The sequence below is a fragment of the Trichoderma asperellum genome, chromosome 4 (genome assembly GCF_020647865.1).
Source record: "Trichoderma asperellum chromosome 4, complete sequence".
Lineage (NCBI taxonomy): Eukaryota > Fungi > Ascomycota > Sordariomycetes > Hypocreales > Hypocreaceae > Trichoderma > Trichoderma asperellum.
The window spans coordinates 1,782,814-1,806,922 of record NC_089418.1 but is presented as its reverse complement, the minus strand read 5'-3'; the positions used below and the strand labels follow the sequence as shown (position 1 = coordinate 1,806,922).

Sequence of the window (24,109 nt, the reverse complement as noted above, 5' to 3'; positions counted from 1 at the left end):
ACTAGATACCGATTTACGTAAACTCTCTTGGTTTCTGGCTTGAACCTAGGTCAAGAGGCTCATCTTCATAGCTGCTCCTTCCATCACGGGTTCTCCCGCCCCATGAGGCAGCATTCTGGAGCTCACTCTGTGATGACGGAGGCTCATATCCCGGAGGAGGATCATGAGGATACGCTGGGGCTGCGGCAGCGCCTGAGTATGCGCCAGCTGAGTAGGCAGTATTTCGCCATGGTTGTGGCTGTTGCTGCTGGTAGCTGTGGTTGAGACCTTCAAATCCAGAGGGTCCCTGTTGGCGGCGCGGCATCTGGCGCTTGGCCGCCCAGATGACGTATCCTAAGAAGCAAAGTACCAACAGGAAGACGATGCCGAGGACAACGAGAGCGTATTTGCGATCGAGGGCGTAGCCAAATCCACTGAAATATCAGGTCAGAAAACTTTGAGCATAGAGTGGAAGAGAAAAAAAAAGACTCACATATAGCCGTTAGCAGCGCCGAATATCATCACGACTCTCCCGTTCCAGACATGAATCTTGCCGAATTTAGTGGCCTGCTGCGTCTTTCGCCATTTGAGATGATGAAGAACGCCAAGTACGACTTGGCCCAGCATAAGAAAGATGGTGATGAAACCAAGGATCTGATGCAGGGAGTGAAATCCACGAGACTAAAGCGAAAGAGAGAGCCAACATTAATAATACGTTCAATAGGACCCAGACAGAAGAAATGAATGAAGCTTACCCGTCGATAATTGAAGCTTGTCAGGATGCCAAAGGCAAGGCCCGCCAGCACAAGGCAGAGAGCAAAGGTCTGGTTAAACTTGTGAAGCTTGGCCCATTTTTCCGTTCTAATGAGGATTGAGCCCAAAGGAATAAGAAACATGAAGCTAAAGACCATGAACGAAGCGTGCGCAGCGGCCTTCCAGTCGTAATTGCCCGTAGATCGGCTGTTCAGCGTCGTGCCCTCATTAACCGAGTCCTCGGTTAAGACTGGCATATCAGCTCGGCCTTGCGTTCGCTTCATATCAATTGTAAAGGTGCCGTGCTCGCTGTGCATTTTGAGGCCTGCATTTGGGTCGTCGCCAGTAAATCTCTCCTTGGGACCCAGAGCGTAAATCGCCTGTTGGTTGGGGGACGACACGTCGATGTAGCCTTTGGAAGTCCCGCCGGCGGGCCAACTTCGACAGTGCTCGCTGCAGACAGCGTTGAAGGTCATGTAGCCATCCTTGACGCCAGTGCCGTTGAATGTCTGGAATTTGAGGTCGGGATAGTATTTGGGCTCGTAGTTGCCGTAGGCGAGACGAGGAGAGAAGGTGACGTTGTTTTCGTTGTTGTCGCTGCGGTAGAGAATCAGGAACAGGGCGCCAGCCATTTCGTTGCTGCCGAGGCCGATGGCACCCCAGGAGCGCTCTGTAGACACGCGCAGGCTGAAGTAGATGTCTGTATTGCCATTATCGGGGACGGTGAAGGCGAAGGCGAGGGTGCCGTCTGGGCTGATGAAGGTTGACTGTCCCGTGGGGTTGTTGGCGTCGTCGGCACGAGCCGAGCCTGCTGCAAAGGCTGTATATCATCGTTGGTCAGCGACTTTGTCTGGGCATACGGAGAGCAGAGGCAGCCAACAAAGGCACAAGCACAGCACACAAACACATGGGAAATTCTCACCAGCGACCGTCAGCGCGGCGCGCCACAGATTCTTCAACAGCATCCTGTTTTCCTGGGACAGCTTTTTTTGCCTTTTTCTTCTTCTGTAGATGTAAAGCGACAACGCTCGCTCCGAATAACAATCAAATAAACAAGTGCAGACAACAATGGTGCAAGGCTCAGCTCCCAGCACTTCCACTTTCTGCGACTTGGTATCGCTACCAGTGCAGCTGGGATGAAAGGAATGTGGTTTTGGCGAGCTTGGAGAAGTTCAGCTGCTACGACGAGAGCAGCAGCTCCATCCGTTATAAGGCTGCGTCGTACCACTAAACCGATCCAGAGCAGTGCAGTAGATGGTACATGCAGCGCGGCGCATTTCCCTGCATGCGCCGCACGGGACAGGTACAGGTACCTTTTAGTAGGCGGCTCAGCCGTGTCTCTGTTCCTGTTTACCGTCCTTGGCTCTGTTTTAGGTGCTAGATTGCAGCTGCTTTCGCATTCGTGCAGGGCAAAGGAGCTGCTGATGTTGATGTCAACGATGCATCATGAGTTCCGTATGCGTGTCAATCTGCCGCCTTTTGCTGATGATCTTTTGTTTCCCCATCTTCCCCTCTTCAACACGGCACCAGCAGGCAGTACTAATTTTTCACTTGTGTTTGTCTTTGCGCGTGTTTGGTGCAGCGCAACCAGGGCCCCAATCCCGATTTTCTTCGCATGGAGATCCCTTTCGCGAACTCCAGTTTAGTTCAAGGATAGGCTGCGGAGGGAGCCTATTGCTGGCTTGCGATTGGCCCCTTTGACGGCGCGATTCCTTAAGCAGCGTAAGCTACGGTTACTATTTAATCTTGCTGCGCCGTTACATGCAAGGAGACAAGCGAATCTGTGGAGTCGCGAATACGAAGCACTGATTAATCCGGCCAATGCTGTGCAGCTATTTCGCTATCTGACGTAGACGGAATTGGGATTGGGTGTAAGATACTGGAGAGCAAGCTCGGCTGATGGCTAGAACCATTATACTCTCGGAATAAAGCCAACGACATGAGGCCCATATTGTGCGCACATTCGTCCAAACTGGAGTATGAGTGAGTTCTGGGCTTGTAGAACGTTGTGAATACATGTATATAGTAGGTGCTTGCTGCAGCGAGAATCTTCTCACAGGCTCTTATGTTCTCATTGACCAGTCCTTGAATCGCAAAGAGTCGATGCTAGATATCCTACTCGGTTTACAAAGATGGAACAATACACTATGGTAGGTAGTGTCAACATACTGCTCAAAAAATGTTGAGGATTAAGATTATGCAGTTAACCGAGCGCATCATCGATTGTTGTAGGCCCCAAGCCCCTAAGCCGCAGTCAATTGAGTAGTTGAGGACGAGAAGCGAGGCGAATACAAAAACTAACTATTGTGTTCTTTGCAAGCGGGCATTTTATCAGATATTCCCAACTTTCTAATGAATTCAATTGCTGCGGACAGTGTGTTAGTCCCCGGGTATAGCCACTCTCTTCCATCTGTAGGCATCTGTAGGCACTTTAAGATACTCCTGTGTCGTTTTCTTTATATTCTGTGGTGTTTTTACACTGTATCCTTGATCCTGGCGAGCTTATATATAGGTACATGTGCTTCATATAGTAGGAACATGCATACTGTGAATACCAAGGCACAGATTGACAAAACATATATTCTTAACCTGCTTGGTCTATCATGAACGACATGAACTGCGAAACGGAGGCCGCTTGGAAGGACAAAAACTAATCATACATTTAGGGGAAATATATCAAACAAAGAAAACTCGTTTACATGCTCTCGTTACACCACCGTTCAAACCTCTCAAGTCCATATGATACAATAAGCGTGGCATGACAAAACTCATCCACGTCCGACGGCCTGGCGCTGGTAAACAATTGATTCCCATCTATGCAGCGCACGCTATTGACGAGATTATTCTGGTATTGATTGAACCAAGCGAGCGGCGATGACGCCTCCCATAGGCCTGCGCCGCCTGAAAACATGATGCCTCCGGGGCAAGGAGCCCAGCTCTGCTTTAGAGTCAGGTACACGGCCTCTGTTAGAGTCGCGGCCAGGTACGTCCGCCGAATAGACTCGGAGAATATCCACGCCTGCCACGTAGACGTAATGGAGCCATCTGTTCGTAGCTGCGTGTCAACCGGCCCGTTGCTATTCCCACGATCAGTCGATGCGTCGGCTTGCTCCGAGGATAGGGCGAAGCCGGCGCTCTGCCACAGCTGTCGAGCCCAAAGAGAGAGAGTATCGATATGCTTTTCGGCCTGGGCGCGGGCGCGAATGTCGCCGTCGAATAGGCGGATGATTTTGTATACCAAAAGAGCTTGAGTCCTTGCAAGATGGCACGCAGGGTCAAGCATAATGACTCCAAAATCTCCATCGGCGCTGGGATTCTGCCCCCCGACTAGGTTGTTGACGCGGCTCTCAATAATGCGCATAATCATCTTTTCGGTTGCGGGAGTCCTGGAGTGGTATGCTGCAAGCGAAGCGAACGCATCTTGGATACAGTCTGGCAGATGGAGCTTCCAAAGCTGGGGGTGGATAAAGGGACAGTGGCCTTCATTAGTCCATTGCTTCAGCCAGGTGTGCAGTAGGTCGATAAAGTATGTGAGTGCCTCATCGCTAAAAGAAATTTGGGACGGGATGGCACTGGTATTATGGTCTACGGTCCACGACGAAGGGGATAGAAACCATGGATTCTGCAGAGCCTCCGCCGTTACTGGATGGCGGGACTGGGTGTGGACCTGCTGCTGCTGCTCCTCACCAGCATGAGACGCCGGACTCGGAATCAGGCTCCTCTCGCTTGTTGACGACGTCGATGCCGGCACTGCAGACACCGCGCCATTTGCTGCAAAGACGAGATCGTACGGCGGTGCGATACGCGGGGCGGGATAGCGACAGATGACATTCTTCTCCAGACAGCGCTGGCACGAAGGCGCCTGTTTGCTGCAGCCGCGCTTCGCTTTAGTGCAGGGGATACAGGCTAGGCGCTTCTGCGGAAGAAAACCCGACATGGCGGCCGATCGGGACTGAGAGTCTTTGGGTAGGGGATTCAAGTTTCATGCCCACTGATGCTCTTATTCTCCTGAGACCCGGGGCCGAAATTTGTCATCTCCCGCATTTCTCGGCGGCCTTTCTTCCGCCAGGCGGAGCCGGGTCGCGGGGCTCTCATGGGTTTTATAGGCGACGCCGGCGGGAAATTTTCCACTGCGGACGGAGGCACCCGCCGCCGGTCACGCAACTGAACAGCCCACATCGGACGCCACGAAAAAGGCAAATATGGCTGACAGGCTCTGATGTTAATCTACATTAATAAGACTGTTTCCTTGACAGTGAACTCCGCTGCTTTGAGGCGGACTTCGAGTTGCGGACAAGAAAGATGGAGAGCAAAGGGAGAAAGGTAGCCTGTCGTGGATGCCCTAGTCCTAGACCTTGTGGCTTTGTTTCATTGGAAACTGGAGGAGCAGGTTGAGTATAAGAAGCAAGCAAGGAGCGACGATATTCTGCAAAATTTTCCACAGCCGTCAACGACTATCATACAGCAGCAAGCACTACCACCGAAGCAAGGTTCCGGCAGCATTGCTTTTTCAGCAGCCATGAGTCTCCCATCTCTGAAGCAGTACCATCGAAAGCCCTATGCGGCCATCTCTCCCTCACGCCAAGAACTCAGCCAAGCAGGCAAAACTATTGTAGTCACTGGAGGCAATAGTGGAATTGGATATGCCATCGCCCGTGGTTTCATCCAAGCTTTCGCCAAACACGTCATTATTCTGGGCCGCCGTCAAGACGTTGTGAAATCCGCCGCTGGGAAGCTCGCTAAAGAAGCAGACAGCTTTGGGTCGTCTACTACGGTTGAGGGCAAAGTCTGCGATATTGCAAGCCTTGAGTCTACGGAAACATTCTGGGAAGAGCTTCAACGTAATGGAGTCTTTGTCGACGTTTTGGTCCTCAATGCGGCGGCGGCTGGACAATCAGCCCCCATTCTCAGAAGTGGCCTTGGCAATATCTGGGCGGAATATGAAGCTAATGTACGCTCTACAATGGATTTTACCGAGCGATTTTATAAGCAGACGGTCAAACAAGGTGCAAGCTCTCGCAAGGTTAGTTTGTTTCTATTTTTGTACTGTAATACATCGTAGGGAGACTAATGCTTTCGTAGTTCTTGGTGTACCTCTCGACTATTGCCGGATATATGTGGCAGTCAATGGCTCCGGAACGTCCAAGTTATGGCATAACCAAGAATGCTGCTACACTCTTGGTTCAACAGATTGCCAAAGACACTGATGTAAACGACATGCAGATCGTAAGCTTCCATCCAGGTGGCGTTCTCACAGAGATGGCTCGCAAGTCTGGCGCAAGCGAGGACCTGGGAATTCCTTTTGATGATGGTATGGATTCATATTCATATTTTATCGTTATAAACTTCTAGACTAACTCTGAATTTACAGAGAACCTTCCAGGCCAATTTGCAGTCTGGGCAGCTAGCCGAGAAGCTGAACATCTGCATGGTCGATTTGTCTGGGCTAACTGGGATGTTGATGAAGTGAAGGCTGTTCTGGGTAAGCAGATTTCGGAAGAGCCTAATTTCCTAAAGGTTGGAATCGAAGGGCTATCTGAAAAATTTCCCAATCCTATGATAACACCTGAGCTGCTTCAGAAGATTATGGAATTTAAGCAGCAGGCACACCAGGCTAAAAACTAGATTGTATTTAAGGGCAAACTGTACCGTATGGAACGGGACTTCTACAAAATAAGAGTATGTATACATAGTGACACTAAACAAATCTTTATTAAATAAAAGTATATCTTCATATCTGAAATAGTTATTCCAAGAGAATTGTAGGTTAGTAATTATTATCGCTGGCATTGAAATAGTAAGTTAACAGGGGAAATTGCGCCTCCTTTGAAGCAGAGGTAGTCGCCGACTTACTCAGACGCATTCAAAAGTAGCTCTATATTACACCCAGTCAACTGGAAATACCGCATCTGTATATTACAGTATAAATTGATTCGATGACTACTGTTAGCTAATATAGGAAAGATGCAGAAAGAGTCGGCATTGTGAATAAAAATAACCTTATGCTTCTTCTATTTTTATATAGCACTATATACACGCTTCGTGTGATGGCTTCATAAATTTATTCACTCTATCTAAGTTCTAATCCGAGCAGCGTCTCTCACTATAAAACTTTTAGCTATGTGCTAATTACTCACATCTGAGTCTGAATCTGTTGAATCCGACGAATCCGACGATGCATCATCATGTGCCTCATCATCTGGCGAATCTTCAAACTCTGGACCGTTTGTATCAAACGTATGATCTGAGAAATGAACCAGCTCTTTATGCGTATAACATTTCCAACATATGTCGTAATCAATACATTCGTTACAATGATAGCAAAAGCCATAAATACGCTGTATCATTATGTTAGCGACATGCGAATAGGACCGCTCATTAGGGCGAAAGGCACTTACACATCTGCAACTATCACATGTTGCTGAGCTGTAGACTCCCTTTCTGGATTTATTTTCTTCGGATTCTCCTTCTGGCGCCTTCTTTTCATCCTTGTCCTTTTCATGTTCAGAACCGAGGCCATGCTTCAATAGCTCAATTACTTCTTCTGGCTGCCCAGTAAATCTAGCTATCTTCAGTGGTGTCCACTTCTCCTTACCAACTGAGGCTTGGACAAAACGGTTGGCCCCGTTCTCAAGTAGGAGTTTCATCGTCTTAATTTGCTCTTCTGGCTCGCTGGCGTGTTCTACAGCCAACCAACAGTCTGTGCCGCGCGCCGCCCAGCAAAGCGGCGTCCAGCCGTCAATGTCTAGCTCGTCAATAGCCTCTTTATTAGGTAAGAGTGATATGATTTTCTCCACGGCCTGCACTCTACCAGGCTGTGCTGCCCAATGTAATGCGGTCCGTCCGATGCTATCTCGAGAAGTGATATCCCCCCCTGCCTCGAGGATCGCCTTCAAATTTTCGATACCATTGAATGCTCCGGCATGTATAGGCATGCGATTCATTGAATCCTTGATATCAATTTTTGCTCCTTTATCCAAGAATGTTTTGATCGTTTTCGGCGTTGCTGCATATGCCGCTGCATGAAGGGCAGAACCAACAAAGCCGCCTTCTACGTTCACATCTGCTCCATGATCAAGAAGGTAGTCGACTGTTTCGTCTACCATTCGATTTTCACCTGTTGCGAATTGCAAGCATGCTGCTTGTAGAGGAGTTCCACAGGAGCCGTAGTTGGTGACATGATCAACATTGGCTCCATTCTCAACGAGGAATTTTAAAACATCCATGTGGCTTAATCGGCATGCTTGATGGATAGCAGCGCCATCACATGATGAACCGAGGTGAATATTGGCGCCATGCTTGATGAAATATTTGACACGCTCTAGGTTTCCCACGTAGGCTGCCAGAGAAATTGCTGTATCACCCCTTGTTTTTTCCTGGATATTTAGATTTATTCCAGCATTGACAAGGAGTTTCACATTATACATTGACACATCGGTATAATGAAGAGCTGACTTTCCATCCTGGTCAAGTTGATTCACATCAATCCTTGAAGGATATTCCATGAGAACAGAGAACACATCTTCTTGAGCAGCCATATGCAAAATAGGCAACCCCTTCTCTGATACGTGTTTAAGATCGGCCCCATGTTCAGCCAGTATTCGAACTGTTTCCTTGGAGGCATGAGATGCGGCACATGACAGAGCTGTCCATCCTCTCTGGTTCTCGTCATCTCCGTCGTAAACTTCTTCCAGAGATGCACCGTGGTCCAAGAGAAGTTCCATTGATTCATCGTAGCCGAACCAAGCCGCATGCATAAGAGGTGTAAATCCTGAATTCTTTCCAATGTTTGGATCGGCGCCGTTTTCGACTAGGATACGAACAATATCGCTATCGGGAACGGCGAAGTACAAAGGAGTTATAGTGATTGAGCTAACTTCGTTGACCTTTGCGCCTTTCTCTACCAATAGCTTGGTAAGATCTTCTTTCTTGTCAAGCGCGGAAAAATACAACGCAGACTGGTCGTTTGAATTCAAGAGGTTGACGTCTGCGCCATGATCCAGAAGCCTCTGAACAAATTCCATGCACTGATCGCTTCTGCTGGCATGAATCAGTACAGGCGTGCCGTCGGAATCTTTTGCGTTGGCATCGGCATTGTTTGATAGAAGGAAGTCAAAGATCTCGAGCTGATTCTCGCTCGCCTCGTAATCAGTAATCATCTGAGTGAGGATTGGAGGTGAAATAAACTGGCTGTTAGGGTCTGCGCCGCTGTCAACCAACATCTGACAAATGTTCAGATGGCCTTTCACAGCAGCATATCGCAGAGCAGTGCCCCACATTGAAGGTCCAGGCAGATTTGGGTTGGCCTTCTTGTCAAGTAGAAGCCTCACGCACTTCTCATAGCCGTCATCAACAGCCACCGTAAGCGGCGACCAGCTTTGTGGGGTATCATCAGGTTTGATGCCCATATTAGGATCTGCTCCCATGTCCAATAGCACTTCAACGACGTGATGATGTCCCCATAAGCAGCCAAAATAGAGAGTTGTCTTATTGTCCTCATCTGTAACCTCTATGTCGGTTTTCCCTTCTTCAGCTAAGATTTTGGCGATCTCAGCATGGCCTTGCCCTGCAACATGATGGATGGGTACTCTGTTGAATAGATGGCGGGAGGTAATATCCGCATTATGCTTAATGAGGGTTCGGACCATACCAACGTGGAAATTGCGGGCTGCTTGAGAGAGTGGAGAGGCTTTAATGATCGACGACCAACTACCTTCAATATCTGGAGGATATCCCAAGTCAAGTATTCGGTCTGCAAACCGATCAAAACCAATCCACGCTGCTCGATGAAGCAGGACGGGCGACCAGGCAGCGACATCGGGCTTTGGGTTATTTGAAATGATGCGATCAAGCATATCTAACATCATATCCTCATTGCCATATGCCGCAGCGGCCACCATGATGTCCATAAGAGTGGATTCTGGAACGTCAATTTTCTTCATAAGTGCCAGCACAACTTCCGATTGACCTTTTGAGGCAGCTTCAAGCAAGCCTCGGCGTGTGTCTGTGTCATCTCGTGCTTCAATGACATCAGCCAGACCCAAGCTTGCGAAAATTGGGAACAGAGTGTCTAAACAGGTAGTGCTCCTAGTGATTGGATTCGAGAGCGCCCAATAGCCCTTTGCCCAGCTACTTGCCAGTTCAGGGGCTGATGGTTGGGAAAGAAACTTGGATAGATCGGGCTTAGGGGAGCTAAGTAAAAAATGATGCGTCCACGCTTGGAGAGCGTAAGAGCATAGGTTTCCTCGATCTGCAAAGGTAGGTGATTCGAAAGATTCTGCATCTGTGGCGGGGAAAGTCTTGTTAATATACTCTCTTACCGTTGGTTGGGAGAGATATTTCAAGCAAAAATTTACGATGTCCAGGTGAGCTGTTTTCTTTATTTCATTCCATAAGAATCGGGACTCAGCAGATTTTCCATCGCCTACACCGCTGGCCATGAGAATATTTCGTAGTCTTGGATGCCAAAATTTGACTTCGTTGTGTTGTATCACAACAATGCCGGCGAGCCACACCTTGATTTTGGATATAAGGCTTTCTATCGCCGCTGAATCGGGAGAGGCGTGACCCTTGTCGGCATCAGATCCAAGGTAGATCACTGTTGCGAGTTCCCAGATAGTGAGTGGCCGTACGGCGTAGAGGAGCCACGTTAGGAGCTGTCGTAGAATTGCCGGCTCGGGAGAATTTCCGAGGACCCAAGCCAGCAGCTGTTCCAGGTTTTGATCATCGTCAGCTGTTGCATTAGGATCGAGTGTCAACGACTTAAGTAAGTCTTCAATTGAAGTCTCATGTGGCCAATCTTTTCGTACGGCCGCTTGTTCCCAAATGATATGTTTGGATAGAGGATCAAATTTGTCAATGTATTGCAACTGATCTTCAATGACACGAGGCTCAAAGTGAAGCTCCGGCCGTGCCGTGAGTAGCCGTGCCATGTCGTCTGTGGAATCGGTATTGGCAATGCTAATTAATTTTTCCTCAGACGCATCAAGATCCATGTTAATACACCAAGGTCCAGAAAATTCTTCTGAAAGGGCACCCGGTTTATGACTTGTGACGACGACTTTCCATGAATTCTCGCTCGCCTGTGAAAGATATGCGAAGTTGTCGAGGAACTGTTTTCGAGAGCCCTTTGTGCACTCATCGAAGTGATTTATCACAAACATAACATGATCCACCTGGTCAGTAAATCTGAAACGCTCGAATAGATAGATTAGATCTGCCTCAGTCCATCCACGTTCTTGCTCAAGACGACCAAAAGTGCTTCTGATACGATCTCCACTAGCAGGATAGAAACACATAATCTGGGCCAAAAAAGTGGCGAGCATGTCTCTAAGAGAGTCACACCTGACATCGTATCGATCAAAAGAGAAATAGAGGACCATTGTGCTTGCGCTTTTGGCAGCATGCTCTTCCATGACGTAGAAAAGCTGCTCCGCTGTTTCGCGGACGTGTTGGGTGCCATGAAGATAGAGCATTTGTGGGCCACGGTGTTTAAGCCACGATTTGATTTGTTGGGAGTTTTCAAGATCTCCAGTGTCACGTTTGCTGCTCTGTAGAGGAAAGATAGGCGAAGCAAGAGTCAAAATTGTCCTTTCGTAACGAAGCTGGTCTGCGGGCACTGGGGTATTGAAGGCTGGAAATTTCAACGTTAGCCGTCTTTACAGGTATGAAAGGGAGAAACAATCTCACTATTTAGTAGATCCCCAAGACATTTGGTAAGATGGGAGTAGTCGTAACCGCTATCGCTTGGTTCAGGAATTCTTTTCTCCATGGGTATACCCAGTGTTGCGCTGAAAATGTCAAACGCCTTTGAGCAGCTGTTAGAGCAAATCGTTTCATGCCGCTCCATATTTTCTTCTAAGTCTCACCTTATTTATTTTTAATGAATATCCTTCTTGATGATGGACGCTAACTGCTCGGCTGCGTAGAAGAATTTTCGATTCAACAAACAAGCCGTTGATCTCCATAGCAGCTGCTGCAAACCCAGAAATTGCAGAAGTAGAAGGTCGAATCTCCGCAATTCCCGAATCAAACGCACCAAACAGAAATCGAGAAAGTCTGTCTTCCATGTCAAAGTGGTCAACACTTCGATGAGGAGAGCCGAGAAAAACCTACGGCAAGTTAGGAATAGGGTATTCTGAGAATCGCATACGATAACCCATGAACATACCAGAATACGACTCATTTCTGTAATGTCTACCCAGGAAGCTATATCAGCTGCCGCCGCAGATAGAGCCTAATAATTGAGAGGTTTAGCGACCGGATTCTGTAAGATATAACCGCTGAGATTAAACGCACATCTTTAACTAGGAGACCTCCAATATCATGCGCAACAAAAATAATGAGCCGTTTCTAAAGATTGATTGGTCAGATTAGCCGTATAGATTCGTTTCACAGCATCCTTTAGGTTCACCAACCTGACTTTCATTTCTTCTCCTAGCAGCAAGTGCTCGCAATAGTTTCAGAGCGCAGTTTCGGATGGCCTCGCGGCTTTTCCTGCCACAAAATAACTGTAGTGGCTCGTACTCAAAACGAAGAATCCTAGATGGTGTATCGAGTGATTCGGCATAATTTGCTACCCATTCACTACTACCGGAGCCCGGCCCTGCTTGGGATTCGTTTTCCCACGCTCCATAGACGCCATGAATTATTACGAAGCTGAATTGATGATTGCAAATCAGATATTTGAATCTTTTACTTAGACATAGGTGGACACTTACTCTACGGCTATTGCGGAGGGATCAGAGTTCCCCTCACCTTTCCATGTAACATGGAGGGGCTCGGCATCTGGATCTAGCTCTTCCTCTACCGGCACATTTGCCTCAGTCTCTGGAGTTGCAGCTGAATTCTCATCAGGAGTTGATTCATCCTGATTGTCGTCACCAGCAGCTGGCTGCGTGGTTTGCTCTTGTTCTTCTGTGGGCGCTAACTCAGGCTCTGGCGAACCGCCCCGCGGTGAATCGGACGCGCTAGAGGCAGATGAAGAATCTGAATCTGACATTTTCAGTTTGACAAGAACAGCTCAAGTAGCCGAGGTATCAAGCACAAATAGCCAAGGCTGCTTGTGTTATATACACAAGCCTGGAGGGCAGCCCGTGGATGTTAGCTCGTGTACTTGAATTTGGCAAATGAAGCGTAAAAGATGAAAATAAATGTTTCTGCACGTGAACGATCAGTATGCCGATGCCTGCTTCATGCCACTATAAATTGAAAACGACATCATAAGAAAATGAAGACGACAGTGAAGGAATGCGTGGTTAAGAGGGCTCACCGACCTCAGTCGGATTCTAGTGCACCGCAATAGAGTGATACAACGATATATCCACTCCAAATATAGCGAGCCCTTACTATTCGACGATCAAGCGGCCTCTCACAGAAGCATAGTCCAGCTTGGCCAGCTTGGCCACAGAGGAAAATGTTTTACTGAATAGCTTTACCGCGGGGTCCTATGACGCTGAACTTCCCCTCCAGAGAAATCAGACAACACCTTAGAAATGTGAGCAGAGCTGAAGCGGTGGAGCTGAACATTGACCCAGGTCAAGTGGCCGCAAGTACCACGAAGGTACCCCTCCCGAAGATCTGACATGCATGAGGAATACGGGGCTTAGGGGTTCGTTCCTACGCGTTGATTAGATGACCTCTAATGTGACCTTACGCTCCATGCATTCAGCAGGAGAGGCATCGGCTTCTTGACAAGAGGGGCTGTGCACTTTGTTGCGCGGCAGAGCCGCATCGTTTTCGCGCACTGTAGCCTTAGCCGGGCCGTTCCATGAGGACGAAGAGTTGGCGCTAAATAACAGGATCTGAACCCTGCTTGTTTCGGACTTGGGCTACGGGAACACGCGAGCCAATGGAACAAACCCTGGTGATGGGGGAAAATCGAGCTGCGTCAATAGTTTCTTTAGTGACAACCATGAGATCAAGCAGCTCTACCACGCGCAAACAAGCTGCTGAAGCAGGGTGTTACCTGCGAAACTTCATATGCTGATTACTGTCAACTAATCAACTAATAACAAGTTTACAAGCTGTTTCACTCAAGTAAGGATCGAAGAGTAGGGCTGATGGACCGATAAATTCTCCGCAGCTCATACATGCTGTATGAGTACATATTAGGCACATGTGACAGGAGTGGATAAGTAGACAAAGATGGTGGGACGATGTTAAGTTCGCGGCACTACTACATAGTCTGTATTGACTACAACCTCGTGATTCAGCCGCAGGTACATATGCCAGCAGTAATTATGCCTCGCAGCCCTAATTTCCTAGCAAGAAGGGGCACTTGAGCCTTCAAGTTTGTGGCAGTGCTGATACTTCCATCTTGCTATAAACGCCCCTCTTATGATTTATAACGCCATTGGTTAGCAAAGAAATAACTTGTTATTCTATACAAAGTATTCGCTGCAATCAGCCAAATTAACCATGGACCACGATCTCAATGACGACCAAATGCCAGATGAGGAAGCAGTGGACGCTTTCATCGACTCAGACCTCGATTCAGATCTCGAAGACACTTCTGTGAGCATCGGGTTAAACAAAACGGGCGAGCGTGGCAGCGGCTATCATACTCGCAATGACCCCTCTGCACCATATCAGCGACAAACAGTCACGGAGCGCCGGGGCATTATAGAAGTTCGCTGCAAATCACGAGATGTTATTCATGGAGTCCTATCAGAAGAGACGGGAGAAAACGGGACGCTTGTTGTCTACGATTTTTACCTTGATACAACTCGGAGATCACGACGGATCGTGTCTGCGTCGCTGGAATTCGAGTTTGCCAATGTTGTTCCCGGAGTTCCCGCACCTCAAGTTCAGGCCATAGCGCCTTCGGGACGTGTGACCTTATTGCCTTCAACTCAAGAGGAGTCGGTGACTCATGGAGCTGAAATGAACGCAGGCGTGAGTGAATTAGGCGCAAATGCTGGCGGGACCCTTAAGTGGGAGAAGACTGTGAGCTATACGGCGAGCGACGATGCTAGAGTGACGGGGCACATCTTCAGCGATGACTACGGCAAAGGCGTTGGTGCGAGCTGGGTCCTCCACGAGAATGCGATGCTCAAATCGGGCGTACCAAGCTTCCTGCGCTGTGCCATCTTGCTTAACCGCGGATTCGACGACAACAAGTTTCAGTGTAAAGTGAGGATCAAGGTAGAAGCGGATTGGAAGTCTGAAATGGGTCGATTGTTTGGCTCAACTCCTCCGGATGACCCAGTTTTGTTCGACCCTGAGATGCCTTCCACTAATAAGCTACGGAAATACGATACAGAGAACTTGGGTTCTATTGGCTTGGACGAGTTTACAGATATAATTTTTGACAAGAAATTGAAGAAGAAGGAGGAAGCTTAGTGATAGCAGATGGCGAGGGAGCATATTGATGTCCAGCAGAATGGCTGGACAGCTTGGGTAAAATCAGAGCCGCTCTAGATAAAGGATGGGCTCTACTAGGCATAGCGTTCAGCAACGCAGCAACGCCGCTTGATTAGCTAAAGATTACTATACAACTGTCTCCATAGATCCATCAAGTTTAACTGGGGTGTTACAGTAGTACTAGTGGTAGTGCCAAGTCCATGGGCTGACAAGCTAAACGCAGGCAGAGACGGATTTGTAAGACTGTTGCTGTGAGTTGCCAAGTCATAACCAAGTCTGGATTGTACGAACACAGAACTATTTTGGCAGGAATTTCCTTCCTAGGCTATTATCTGCAGGGCGCGAATACTAGCATGGCGGATTGTCGTCCACGGGATATCATTGTGGCCAATCAGCCCAAAACCAAGCCCTGTAGAAGTGTCTAGGTTGACAGGGGCATAGTGCTTAGTTTGCGAATCCGTATAAATTGTTGCTATTCAAACTGTAGAGAGCGAAATTGGCTGAGAATCCCTGCAATGGTTTCTGGTTGAGCTTCGCTAGGCATGTTGAGTAACGGCGGCTCGCAACATGAAGACCGAAATTCACGCAATTACGCTCGAGACTCTTTCTGGTAGTTTCGCTAGCTTCTTAATTAGTGTTTAATTCTGCTATTAGAAATGCATGAAAACTACTATTTTTGGAACATACATAGTACGATATGCTGTACCAGTACGTTGAGTCTACTTTGCATATGTCTCTGGTAGCCTTAAAGGGTCATGTGGAGTAGAAATGGTCCCCTTGCATACTACAGGTCTTGCTTATTTCAGTAGTATATCCTGGTTGCTATGAGGCGGCAGAAGAGGGGCTACGCGATTGGGGGCGAAACTTGGTGGTAATCGCGGCAGAAGACCACGCCCGGGGGGCATGGGAAAGCTCGTAGTTTCGCAAACAAGTCTTAGCAACTTTGTTGTTTCAAACTTTCTATTGTCAAACCAGCCCTAACATTGCAACCATGAGCCCGCTAATTGACGATGAAGAGAGGGAGACTGGTTCCCTAGCAGTGGGAGAAGAAGTTGAGAAAGCAGAGTCGAAAGCTGGCGATGAATCGAGCGAAGATGAATCCGACAGTGACGAAGAAGATGGAGAAACAGACAACCGGAATGGTAAAATATCTGTCAAAGATCTTCTTGAAAAGGTTTTGAAAGCAATCAAGAATGGAGACAAAGATCTCACCAATAGCAGCCAATTAAAGGCATTCAAAGCTGGCGATGGCAACATCTTGGCCTCCAATACCGGAGACCTACGCCAGCCGACAGCTTTGCACATCATGGCAGCAATGGACAAGAAGGAGTTACCAAAGCTAGACAGCAAGATGGAACCACTCATCAAGCATCTAGTGGAGCACGAAAATGATACTCTTTCTTCCCTAGATCGATCGGGTCATACACCTCTGTTCCTAGCCATCGAGGCGAAGAAAGAAAAGATGGTGCAGTGGATGTGTGAATCTCATCCAAAGATTAGTACCATTTTGGCCATCACCAGCAACGACAAAGATAAAATGAACTGCCTTCACATTGGCATTGATAAAAGGGTCAAATTTCTAGATCTCCTTATCGAGAAAGCAGATCCTGAGACCTTAGCAGCCAAGGATGGAGATGGAAACACGCCTCTTCATCTTGCTGTGGAGTATAAAAAATGTAAAAAGGAACAGCTGGATATTATACAGAAGATAATTGCCAAAAGCGACATCGTTGTGCAGCATAATGAGAATGGCGACTTCAACGACAACGGATTGTCGCCGTATCTCCATCACAAAGAAAATGTCAGGAAAGCCCAAGCAAAGGAGAAAGACAAGGAAAAGAAGAAATTGAAAGAGGAGAAAGAACGTGACAAAGGCAATACTCGCGTTCGCCCCGATGGCGTCGAACTTGATAATTCTACGCAAACCCGAGATTCAGCAGCAAAGTCTCAAGAATCTAGCGGGCCTGGAGGACCTTCAAATCCCAGCGGGCAAGCTACAGATCCAAGCAGCCGTCCAGATAAGCGACCGACCATTCAAACTGACTCTCGTAATAAGTATGGAGGGCGGACGCAGCCAGCAATGAACGTGAGCTCGCCAGCGACGGGTACAGCACCACCGCTTGTGAATAGAGACGATATGAAGAAGCTAGCTCTACACGTACCCGATACAGCAGTAAGACAAGCTGCAGATGCAAGATCGGTTACTGACAGCGGCCATAAATCCAAGGTCGATGAAACAATTTTGAAAGATGTAGAGCGCCTTCTGAAACTACACTATCTTCGTTCCCGCAGCTACAACTCAGCTATGGAAATATTGTACGGACGTAATACGACTTCAGGTAAGGCAAATAGATCTTCACTCAAGTAAAATATTCTGACTTAAGGTGCGAATTTTCGAGGCTGACTACTTTCTCACAGACTTGGAACTATATTTTGACTTATCGGGGCACGCCAACATAACCCAGACTGGGCTTGAGAATTTGTTATCGAAGCTCAAGTTTGAAGACATTCTCCAATACGTCGCCATTCCGAAACTCAGTGTAGAGGTGAATGTAAATGCAGCAAATAGCAAGCGAGCTCGAGGATCTGGGCGTTCATCAAAACAAGATGGAGATGGTCGGAGAGACTTGTGCTACATCTTCGATCGATTGAGAAAGAAAGGTGTTAGGACCGTTCTCAAAGTCATCATTGACGACTCAACGATGCCTGCTCACAGCGATGAGGCCATTGAGGACGCATTGAAGTTTATGGACGTGGAAATTTGGGATTGGAAGAGGACGGACTTGTGCTCCGAAGTCATTTACAGGGTGGCATCTAAAGCACGTGAAGTCCACCTATATTGGAGCGGCAATAATGCAGTCCTTAGAGGATGGAGCGAAGAGGGCGGCTTGAAGAGACTAAGTCAACTGAAAACAGTTCATCTGCATATCCAACAGGTATGGACGCATTTATAAATGGGAAAAGGGGGTATAACCTTTACTAACATTACCATTTTCTGGGAACAGGGTCTTGAATCCAGCCAACGAACGAAGCACAACGTTGAAGATTTCTGTGACCGTATGAAGAAGTTATGCCCCGAAATCAATGTACTAAAGGAGTGGCCGATTGTACAGCGGGAACAGATGGATATCAACGCCCTTATGTCTGGAGATCAAGCCGAGCATACAACTAAACACGAGTGGATCCAGTGTATGAAGGACTTCCGACGACTACTCTTCGATGCTGAACGCTACTACGAGCGAGGAAAAGTTGAGGAGACTATTGAGGAGCCAATTAAAATTGCTCTTATTGATGACGGCGTAGACGTTAAAGATCTCGAGTTTAGCTTCATTGGAGGCCGGACGTTCTGTAAGCGAGACGAGGAGCATAATCTTAACGACCCTTACTATGTGTCTAGTACAGGACACGGAACCATCATGGCGAAGCAAATTCACTTGCTGTGTCCTCGCGCACAGTTTTATGTTTTAAGGTTGGAGGACCATGCTTCAGAAGAGGGCGGTCGACAGATAACGGCCAAGAGTGCCGCGCAAGTAAGTCGAATGACACCTCTGCTGCCTCTACCGCCTCTATACTTCTACTATTGAATCAATGAGACGCTAATTCCTTTTAGGCAATTATGGCGGCCGTGAGAAAGAAGGTTCATATCATTTCGATGTCTTGGACTATCGATCCTCCTGAAGATGAGGAAGAGAGGCGGCTCCTTGACTTCGCCATAGGAACGGCGGCGAACGAAAATATTCTCCTTTTCTGTTCGGCGAGCGACAAGGGAGCCAAGAGCAGTGAAACTTATCCCTCCAAAGCAACTAAAAAGATATTCACCATTGGAGCGGCGACATCATCGGGCATGGCCGATCCTTGGGTCGGCAATCTTGGAAACATCAACTTTACATTCCCAGGCACTAAAGTCGAGATGGATGGGCTGCGAACTGATGATCCTTCGTCGAGAGAGGTCAGTGGCTCGTCCATTGCAACGGCTTTGGCCGCTGGTCTTGCAGGCCTGGTGTTGTATTGCGTTCAGGTACGGCTGTTGCTGGCGACCGACCATGAAAAGCAAAAGGCGCGGAGGGATTTCCAGCTTTTGAAACAGCACGATTATATGATGAAAGCTCTCAAGGATATTGGTACCACGGAGGAGAGTAATCACAAGTTTATCGAGGTATGGGAGGTATTTGGAAAGAAGGTCGAAGAGAAGGAGAGATATGACCAAGAGAGGTGGCTCGATTTGATCGCCGAAGTAGGTATGATTCTATGCAGAAAGATTAGTTAGTTTAGCGTCATGGTCATAGACAGATATAATGGCATTAGGCATTTAGTAATTTCCACTATTTTCGCAACTCGGCCACTGCATGGGGTATATTTTATGATACCGCTCGAGACAGCAGAGGATCTATAGAAGCCCCTATATCAACCCTCTAAATCTACTAAGATACATATTATTCCGCGTCTTTTATACCCACCCTCTCCCTTTTCTGGAATTTTCTCTTAATCTCTAAAGGAGTCCCCATCCATGGCTTCGGCCGCTTCTATCTTGTTTTTTCCCCGTTTCATATTACGGGACAACAGCTAGGCAAATATCAGTGAGCCGCGATTTCGCCCTACGTTTCAAGTTTCGACTTTGTGGTGGCTTAAATAGTGGGCTAGACAAGAATTTCCGAACCCCTAGTCTCCGTTTCATACGATTTGAAGGTATTCTTGTCTCTGCTTTTTCACATTCGTCACAATAGATTTGAGTGAAGGCGATAATTATATATAACTAGAAGCAATCGGAATGTGAAAATCCGAGAATAACTTGGAATGAACCACATCATAATCGGCAATCCAATCTACTAATCTTCCATGATCTTACAAAGGTTTTTTTTTTCTTATATACTAACTTGAGCAATGCAACTTTTTTGTATCTCCACAGTTACAAATTCAGCTGTATGAAAATTGCAGTCGGTCCGGATAGTCGGATTATAATAAGCCATGGCATTGGATTCTTATAAGAAAAATGAAAGATGACTCTTTTTGGCTCTTAAGTATCGTAGCGCTCGAATGCTAAATCAAGGTCTTAAGCCCCTAGTCATTTAACTTCGTGATCGTCGTATCTCAGACATATCTCGGAGTAAACGGAATTCCGCAAGCTTTTCCCTTTGCATAGTTTGAATATTTTCTTGAAGTGCCCAGTGAGTACACAGGGAAGTACGAATTCATTCATGGTACTGTTAATACATTATAATAAGTAAACTGCAGCCTCGAGCATTCATTCAACACACCTGCCGAGCATATTGCATCACCGCCACCGCCGAGATTTCGATTGTTTGAGTACAGGTATCAGCCTATACCTAAATTTGATGGAGCTTAAGCCTGGCATTTTCTTTGCGACTGAAATTCTTCCTATCAATTACGAACTCGTTCATCGTACAGCTCATAGGCCAGCCGAAGATAGTCTCAATCTTGCAAGAAGGACAGCCTAGCTGTACCGAAACTCGCCTAACCCCCTTTTCATCAAGTCCACATCTCGATCAGCGCTAGAATATTCTCTATAGTCCACTTTGAGCTCATTGTATCGGCATACTTGCAAGAAGTCGATATTCTGTCCCTGGTGCCATACAGCAGGATGAGGCCCTGTGTGTACTCGCGAAGAATGGCGCAGCGTACTTCTGTACTTTTTTAGCTTTGGTTGCATGACGGCTACGCAGCTACGCGGCTCACATCTTATGGTTCTATGATAAGTCATGTCTGGAGCTATATATTATCTGTGACTGTTATCCTAGCATTTCCTGTCCTTTTCAAGCCGGTTATCCTTTGACAGATGGCACCCTGCTGGTTGGAAATACCTCAAAGGTGGATTTCATGTTTCAACGGCTTAGTCTCTGAATCTTTCTCGTTATTGTGGAGTTAATTACCGCAATGCATTTGATTATATCTGAGTATGAGATAAAGCGTTGAATTTCGAACTCTGCGTTCCGTATCTATAAATTGAAGGATAACACGAATTGCTGATGGCCTTTATGCACGAATTACCAGGAAAGACTGAAGAATACGTCATAGATAGAGTCCTATAAATAATTCAATTGTTCAAGCTATTAAGTGACACATATGCACCCATGGCTACACGTAGAAATCGCGACGGCGGAGATATATATCGGGATTGAAACATCCCAATCGAGCATCTCATCATGCTAGCTCGGCCTAATAGACCTAACAGATCTTTTTGGCAGCCGCAGATTTCCTATTTAAGCAAAACTAGTACACTTGGCGCCACCTTTATGTTGGAAATATATTAAAGTGCCAAAATCTTCCGTGAATAGGAGAGCAGGTGGCCCATAAAAAGGGGGGCTAGCTGAGATTTACAAAGCAACAATTAGGCGGCCGCTCCCATACATCTACACCAAATTCTCCACATATTTTGAGCTTGTGCGTTTCAAAAGAAGCTAATAGGCGGCTGAGACCAAATTAGAATCTGCCAAAGGCCGAACGCCACTTGCAAGGGCATGATATCTAAGTTTTTGAGATCAAGAGATCAGCCATTATCGACTAAGATAGGAGCCCCGATTTACAGCTCTCTGAACCTTGGGAAAATGGTATTGTCTACCAAATAGAGATTCCAATATGACAGCTTACAATATATTGACTATTCAGTCATCACGCTCACATTCAAAGCCTCGAGGTTGAACGATGAGCTACAAGCCACCTACCATAATTGGCATCAGAGAGCTTCCAGAAGCAGAATTAGCAAGTTGACGATGATTACTTGTTTAGAAACGTGTATGACCAACTTAGTTCACAGTCCTTTTAATTTTGTCCACAGCGAATGTTTCGAAAATCCCGATGCCCACGCACAGGATCAGCAGGCCAATGCCGGCTAGTAATCGTAACATCGTGCCCCTGATAGCGGCAGCTCCTTGATGAATATGCTTTTAGGTTGTCGGCACCGATTTACTATAGCTGTTGCAGATCCACATTATAATTAATGAACATGGGGTCGCAGCATCCTGAACTAGGTTTGGCGGATACTGGCCACCAGCGCCCTTGATATATAAACATCGCGGTCTCCCACGATAGAATCACTTCAACTTCCAATCCATCGATCCATCGAACATAGATCAATCTGCTCATCTCACTACCATAATGCAGCAATCTCAAATGTCCTTTCGAGCTGCCGCTCTGTTCGGCTTGGCTACTCTTCAAGGCGTTACCGCCCATCTTGCCGCTTATACTCCTGGAATGTACTGCCCTCAGGTATACGTCTATCAAGATTATAATTTCCATCTAGCCAGAAAATGCTCATATATTCTACAGAACACTTACCAGGGCCCTCTCACCAACTTTTCTGATCCCAACCACGTCGTTTACGACCCTCTCTTCAACCTTGAGCAGGATAGCTGGTTCCTGTCCAAGGGCCGCAACTGCTGGCTCGCACCACCAACTGGTGTTTGGGAGATCCAGGCCAACTCTGTCATCCAAGTCCCATGGGCCAACGGGCAGAACTCTAAGGGATACTATGCCGACGGAAAGGAGCAAAACCAGCGCCCTCAGCCATTCTCCGTTACAAATCCTGCAGTCGTTGCTGCCGGTCTGGTCTCCTCCTCTGGAGGCATTAACAGCCCCAACTTGCACGCCGGTAACAAGTCCACTGCTGCTGGTACCGCTGTTGCCATTGCCTACAAGTCCAACATCTACGATGTGAAGATGGAGGACTTTGTTGTCTTCACCACCGCACCTCAGACTCCATTTGAGCGCCTGGTTACCTACGATATTCCCAACCTGAAGGCCTGCGACGAGTGCCTCTGCGCTACTGTGTAAGTTATATACATGCAATATGGAATAAAGGTTATTCTGCTAACAGTTTCATCTAGTTGGATTCCCAACGGCTATGGTCAGCAGAACATGTACATGGCTCCCCACAAATGCAGGGTTGTCAACCCCAGCGGAGGCCAGCAGCCCAAGACTCCTTCTCTGGTTCCTGGTCCCAACGTGAAAGGGCCCAAGCAGATGATTGCTGCTTTCCAGGCCAGCGGAAACAATGTCCAGTGGAAGAATGGTCAGCAGGTGCCCACCTATACCTCTAGGATGGGATTCACCGCTGGTGCTCAGACTGATATCTTCTAAAGGACTCATAGATTGCAAATCTCTTTGAAGCATATGGTAGGGTATCTCTCTATAAAAACTGATGATGTCTTGTTGCTTGTATATTTGCTACATGTATTTATTGATTGAATCTTTACTCCTCAAGCAAGGAGCGGTTGTACATAGTATTTCTTCATGTATGTCAATTTGACTGTAAATTTGATATAGATAGTATAAAATAGCATCACTGCATTTTATTGTTTTCACTCACCAATATCCGAGCAGACTCTTCCAATTCGTACTACCAGTACGTTGCACTCAATAGCGTATTAGCTGATGATACTTATACAATTTTCAAAGACTTTACTTCCCATTGCTGGAAAAGTGTCATCTTTGGCCGCCAAAACGTAGCATTTCCTATTCTCTCATACGTGTCTTCTAATTCGTCTTTTAAGAGCCGCAAAATAATGCCTTCGCCAAAACTCGAGGCTTCCTCGCCTCTAGTTTCATCATCTGCTTGGATAAGCAATAGTAAGAGATCGTCTTCCGAGAAATAAGCCGAGTCTATTTTGACATCGTCTATGTTGACATCTTCATATGCAAGGTCGTTCCTCATGGAAATCAACGTATCTCCAAAGATATCATCATGGACTTCATAAATAGAGTGTGTCTTCCAGTCATCGGAGGGCGAAGGCTCATCATACCGCGCGGTGCCGACTAGTAGCTCATTGTTTTCGTTCGAACGAATATTTTGTTCGCTCCGTATTAATGGCATCGTGAGTCCTTCTAAGACTATAGAAGCTGGTTTGACTTGGCCGGATTGCCTTGTTAGGTCTTGAGAAATACCTTCAATCCGAGTTAATTTGGCATCATACGGAGTCGTCTCAAAAATACGTATGTTGGAAAACAACATCGAAGCCTCAGTTACCATCCACAACCAGGATGGGGCTCCGTGTGATTC

General features: G+C 47.0%; 8 protein-coding genes across 8 annotated transcripts; 4 read left to right on the top strand and 4 right to left on the bottom strand.

The window, feature by feature from the left end:
• Nucleotides 1-13: 13 nt before the first annotated feature.
• TrAFT101_007007 (uncharacterized protein) lies at nt 14-1,697 on the bottom strand (the record flags this gene model as incomplete). Its single annotated transcript, XM_024904213.2, has 4 exons — nt 14-413; nt 473-660; nt 735-1,552; nt 1,655-1,697. The coding sequence occupies 4 exons, from the start codon at nt 1,695-1,697 to the stop codon at nt 14-16; spliced, it is 1,449 nt and encodes a 482-aa protein (XP_024758657.2).
• A 1,623-nt stretch (nt 1,698-3,320) lies between these two features.
• TrAFT101_007006 (uncharacterized protein) lies at nt 3,321-4,768 on the bottom strand. The gene has a single exon (XM_024908551.2). It carries the CDS (start codon nt 4,667-4,669, stop codon nt 3,428-3,430), a length of 1,242 nt encoding a protein of 413 aa, XP_024758656.1. The 5' UTR covers nt 4,670-4,768; the 3' UTR covers nt 3,321-3,427.
• A 483-nt stretch (nt 4,769-5,251) lies between these two features.
• Nucleotides 5,252-6,429, top strand: TrAFT101_007005 (uncharacterized protein; the record flags this gene model as incomplete). Its single annotated transcript, XM_024902032.2, has 3 exons — nt 5,252-5,755; nt 5,815-6,043; nt 6,104-6,429. The coding sequence occupies 3 exons, from the start codon at nt 5,252-5,254 to the stop codon at nt 6,355-6,357; spliced, it is 987 nt and encodes a 328-aa protein (XP_024758655.1). The 3' UTR covers nt 6,358-6,429.
• Nucleotides 6,430-6,710: 281 nt separating this feature from the next.
• On the bottom strand, nt 6,711-13,299 carry TrAFT101_007004 (uncharacterized protein). Its single transcript, XM_066127934.1, has 8 exons — nt 12,453-13,299; nt 12,150-12,390; nt 12,031-12,084; nt 11,903-11,968; nt 11,601-11,843; nt 11,422-11,539; nt 7,131-11,365; nt 6,711-7,070 (listed from the first exon to the last, which is right to left on the bottom strand). The coding sequence occupies exons 1-8, from the start codon at nt 12,731-12,733 to the stop codon at nt 6,858-6,860; spliced, it is 5,451 nt and encodes a 1,816-aa protein (XP_065984047.1). The 5' UTR covers nt 12,734-13,299; the 3' UTR covers nt 6,711-6,857.
• Nucleotides 13,300-13,982: 683 nt separating this feature from the next.
• On the top strand, nt 13,983-15,467 carry TrAFT101_007003 (uncharacterized protein). Its single transcript, XM_024908550.2, has one exon. It carries the CDS (start codon nt 14,152-14,154, stop codon nt 15,073-15,075), a length of 924 nt encoding a protein of 307 aa, XP_024758652.1. The 5' UTR covers nt 13,983-14,151; the 3' UTR covers nt 15,076-15,467.
• Nucleotides 15,468-15,960: 493 nt separating this feature from the next.
• TrAFT101_007002 (uncharacterized protein) lies at nt 15,961-19,417 on the top strand. The gene is made up of 4 exons (XM_066127933.1): nt 15,961-17,435; nt 17,515-18,032; nt 18,102-18,626; nt 18,707-19,417. Exons 1-4 carry the CDS (start codon nt 16,088-16,090, stop codon nt 19,361-19,363), a joined length of 3,048 nt encoding a protein of 1,015 aa, XP_065984046.1. The 5' UTR covers nt 15,961-16,087; the 3' UTR covers nt 19,364-19,417.
• A 2,792-nt stretch (nt 19,418-22,209) lies between these two features.
• On the top strand, nt 22,210-23,190 carry TrAFT101_007001 (uncharacterized protein; the record flags this gene model as incomplete). The annotated part of the gene is made up of 2 exons (XM_066127932.1): nt 22,210-22,880; nt 22,938-23,190. The coding sequence occupies 2 exons, from the start codon at nt 22,210-22,212 to the stop codon at nt 23,188-23,190; spliced, it is 924 nt and encodes a 307-aa protein (XP_065984045.1).
• Nucleotides 23,191-23,416: 226 nt separating this feature from the next.
• TrAFT101_007000 (uncharacterized protein) lies at nt 23,417-23,952 on the bottom strand. The gene has a single exon (XM_066127931.1). It carries the CDS (start codon nt 23,921-23,923, stop codon nt 23,492-23,494), a length of 432 nt encoding a protein of 143 aa, XP_065984044.1. The 5' UTR covers nt 23,924-23,952; the 3' UTR covers nt 23,417-23,491.
• Between the last annotated feature and the right edge of the window lie 157 nt (nt 23,953-24,109).

Excerpts from the sequence above, each read along its gene's own strand:
- TrAFT101_007006 (XM_024908551.2), bottom strand. The coding sequence starts at position 4,669 with ATGTCGGGTTTTCTTCCGCAGAAGCGCCTAGCCTGTATCCCCTGCACT.
- TrAFT101_007004 (XM_066127934.1), bottom strand. The coding sequence starts at position 12,733 with ATGTCAGATTCAGATTCTTCATCTGCCTCTAGCGCGTCCGATTCACCG. Across the intron at positions 12,391-12,452 it reads CCCTCCGCAATAGCCGTAGA|CTTCGTAATAATTCATGGCG; the intron begins GTAAGTGTCCAC and ends TCATCAATTCAG. Across the intron at positions 7,071-7,130 it reads CATGTGATAGTTGCAGATGT|CGTATTTATGGCTTTTGCTA; the intron begins GTAAGTGCCTTT and ends ATAATGATACAG.
- TrAFT101_007003 (XM_024908550.2), top strand. The coding sequence starts at position 14,152 with ATGGACCACGATCTCAATGACGACCAAATGCCAGATGAGGAAGCAGTG.
- TrAFT101_007002 (XM_066127933.1), top strand. The coding sequence starts at position 16,088 with ATGAGCCCGCTAATTGACGATGAAGAGAGGGAGACTGGTTCCCTAGCA. Across the intron at positions 17,436-17,514 it reads CGGACGTAATACGACTTCAG|ACTTGGAACTATATTTTGAC; the intron begins GTAAGGCAAATA and ends ACTTTCTCACAG. Across the intron at positions 18,033-18,101 it reads TTCATCTGCATATCCAACAG|GGTCTTGAATCCAGCCAACG; the intron begins GTATGGACGCAT and ends TTCTGGGAACAG.
- TrAFT101_007000 (XM_066127931.1), bottom strand. The coding sequence starts at position 23,923 with ATGCCATTAATACGGAGCGAACAAAATATTCGTTCGAACGAAAACAAT.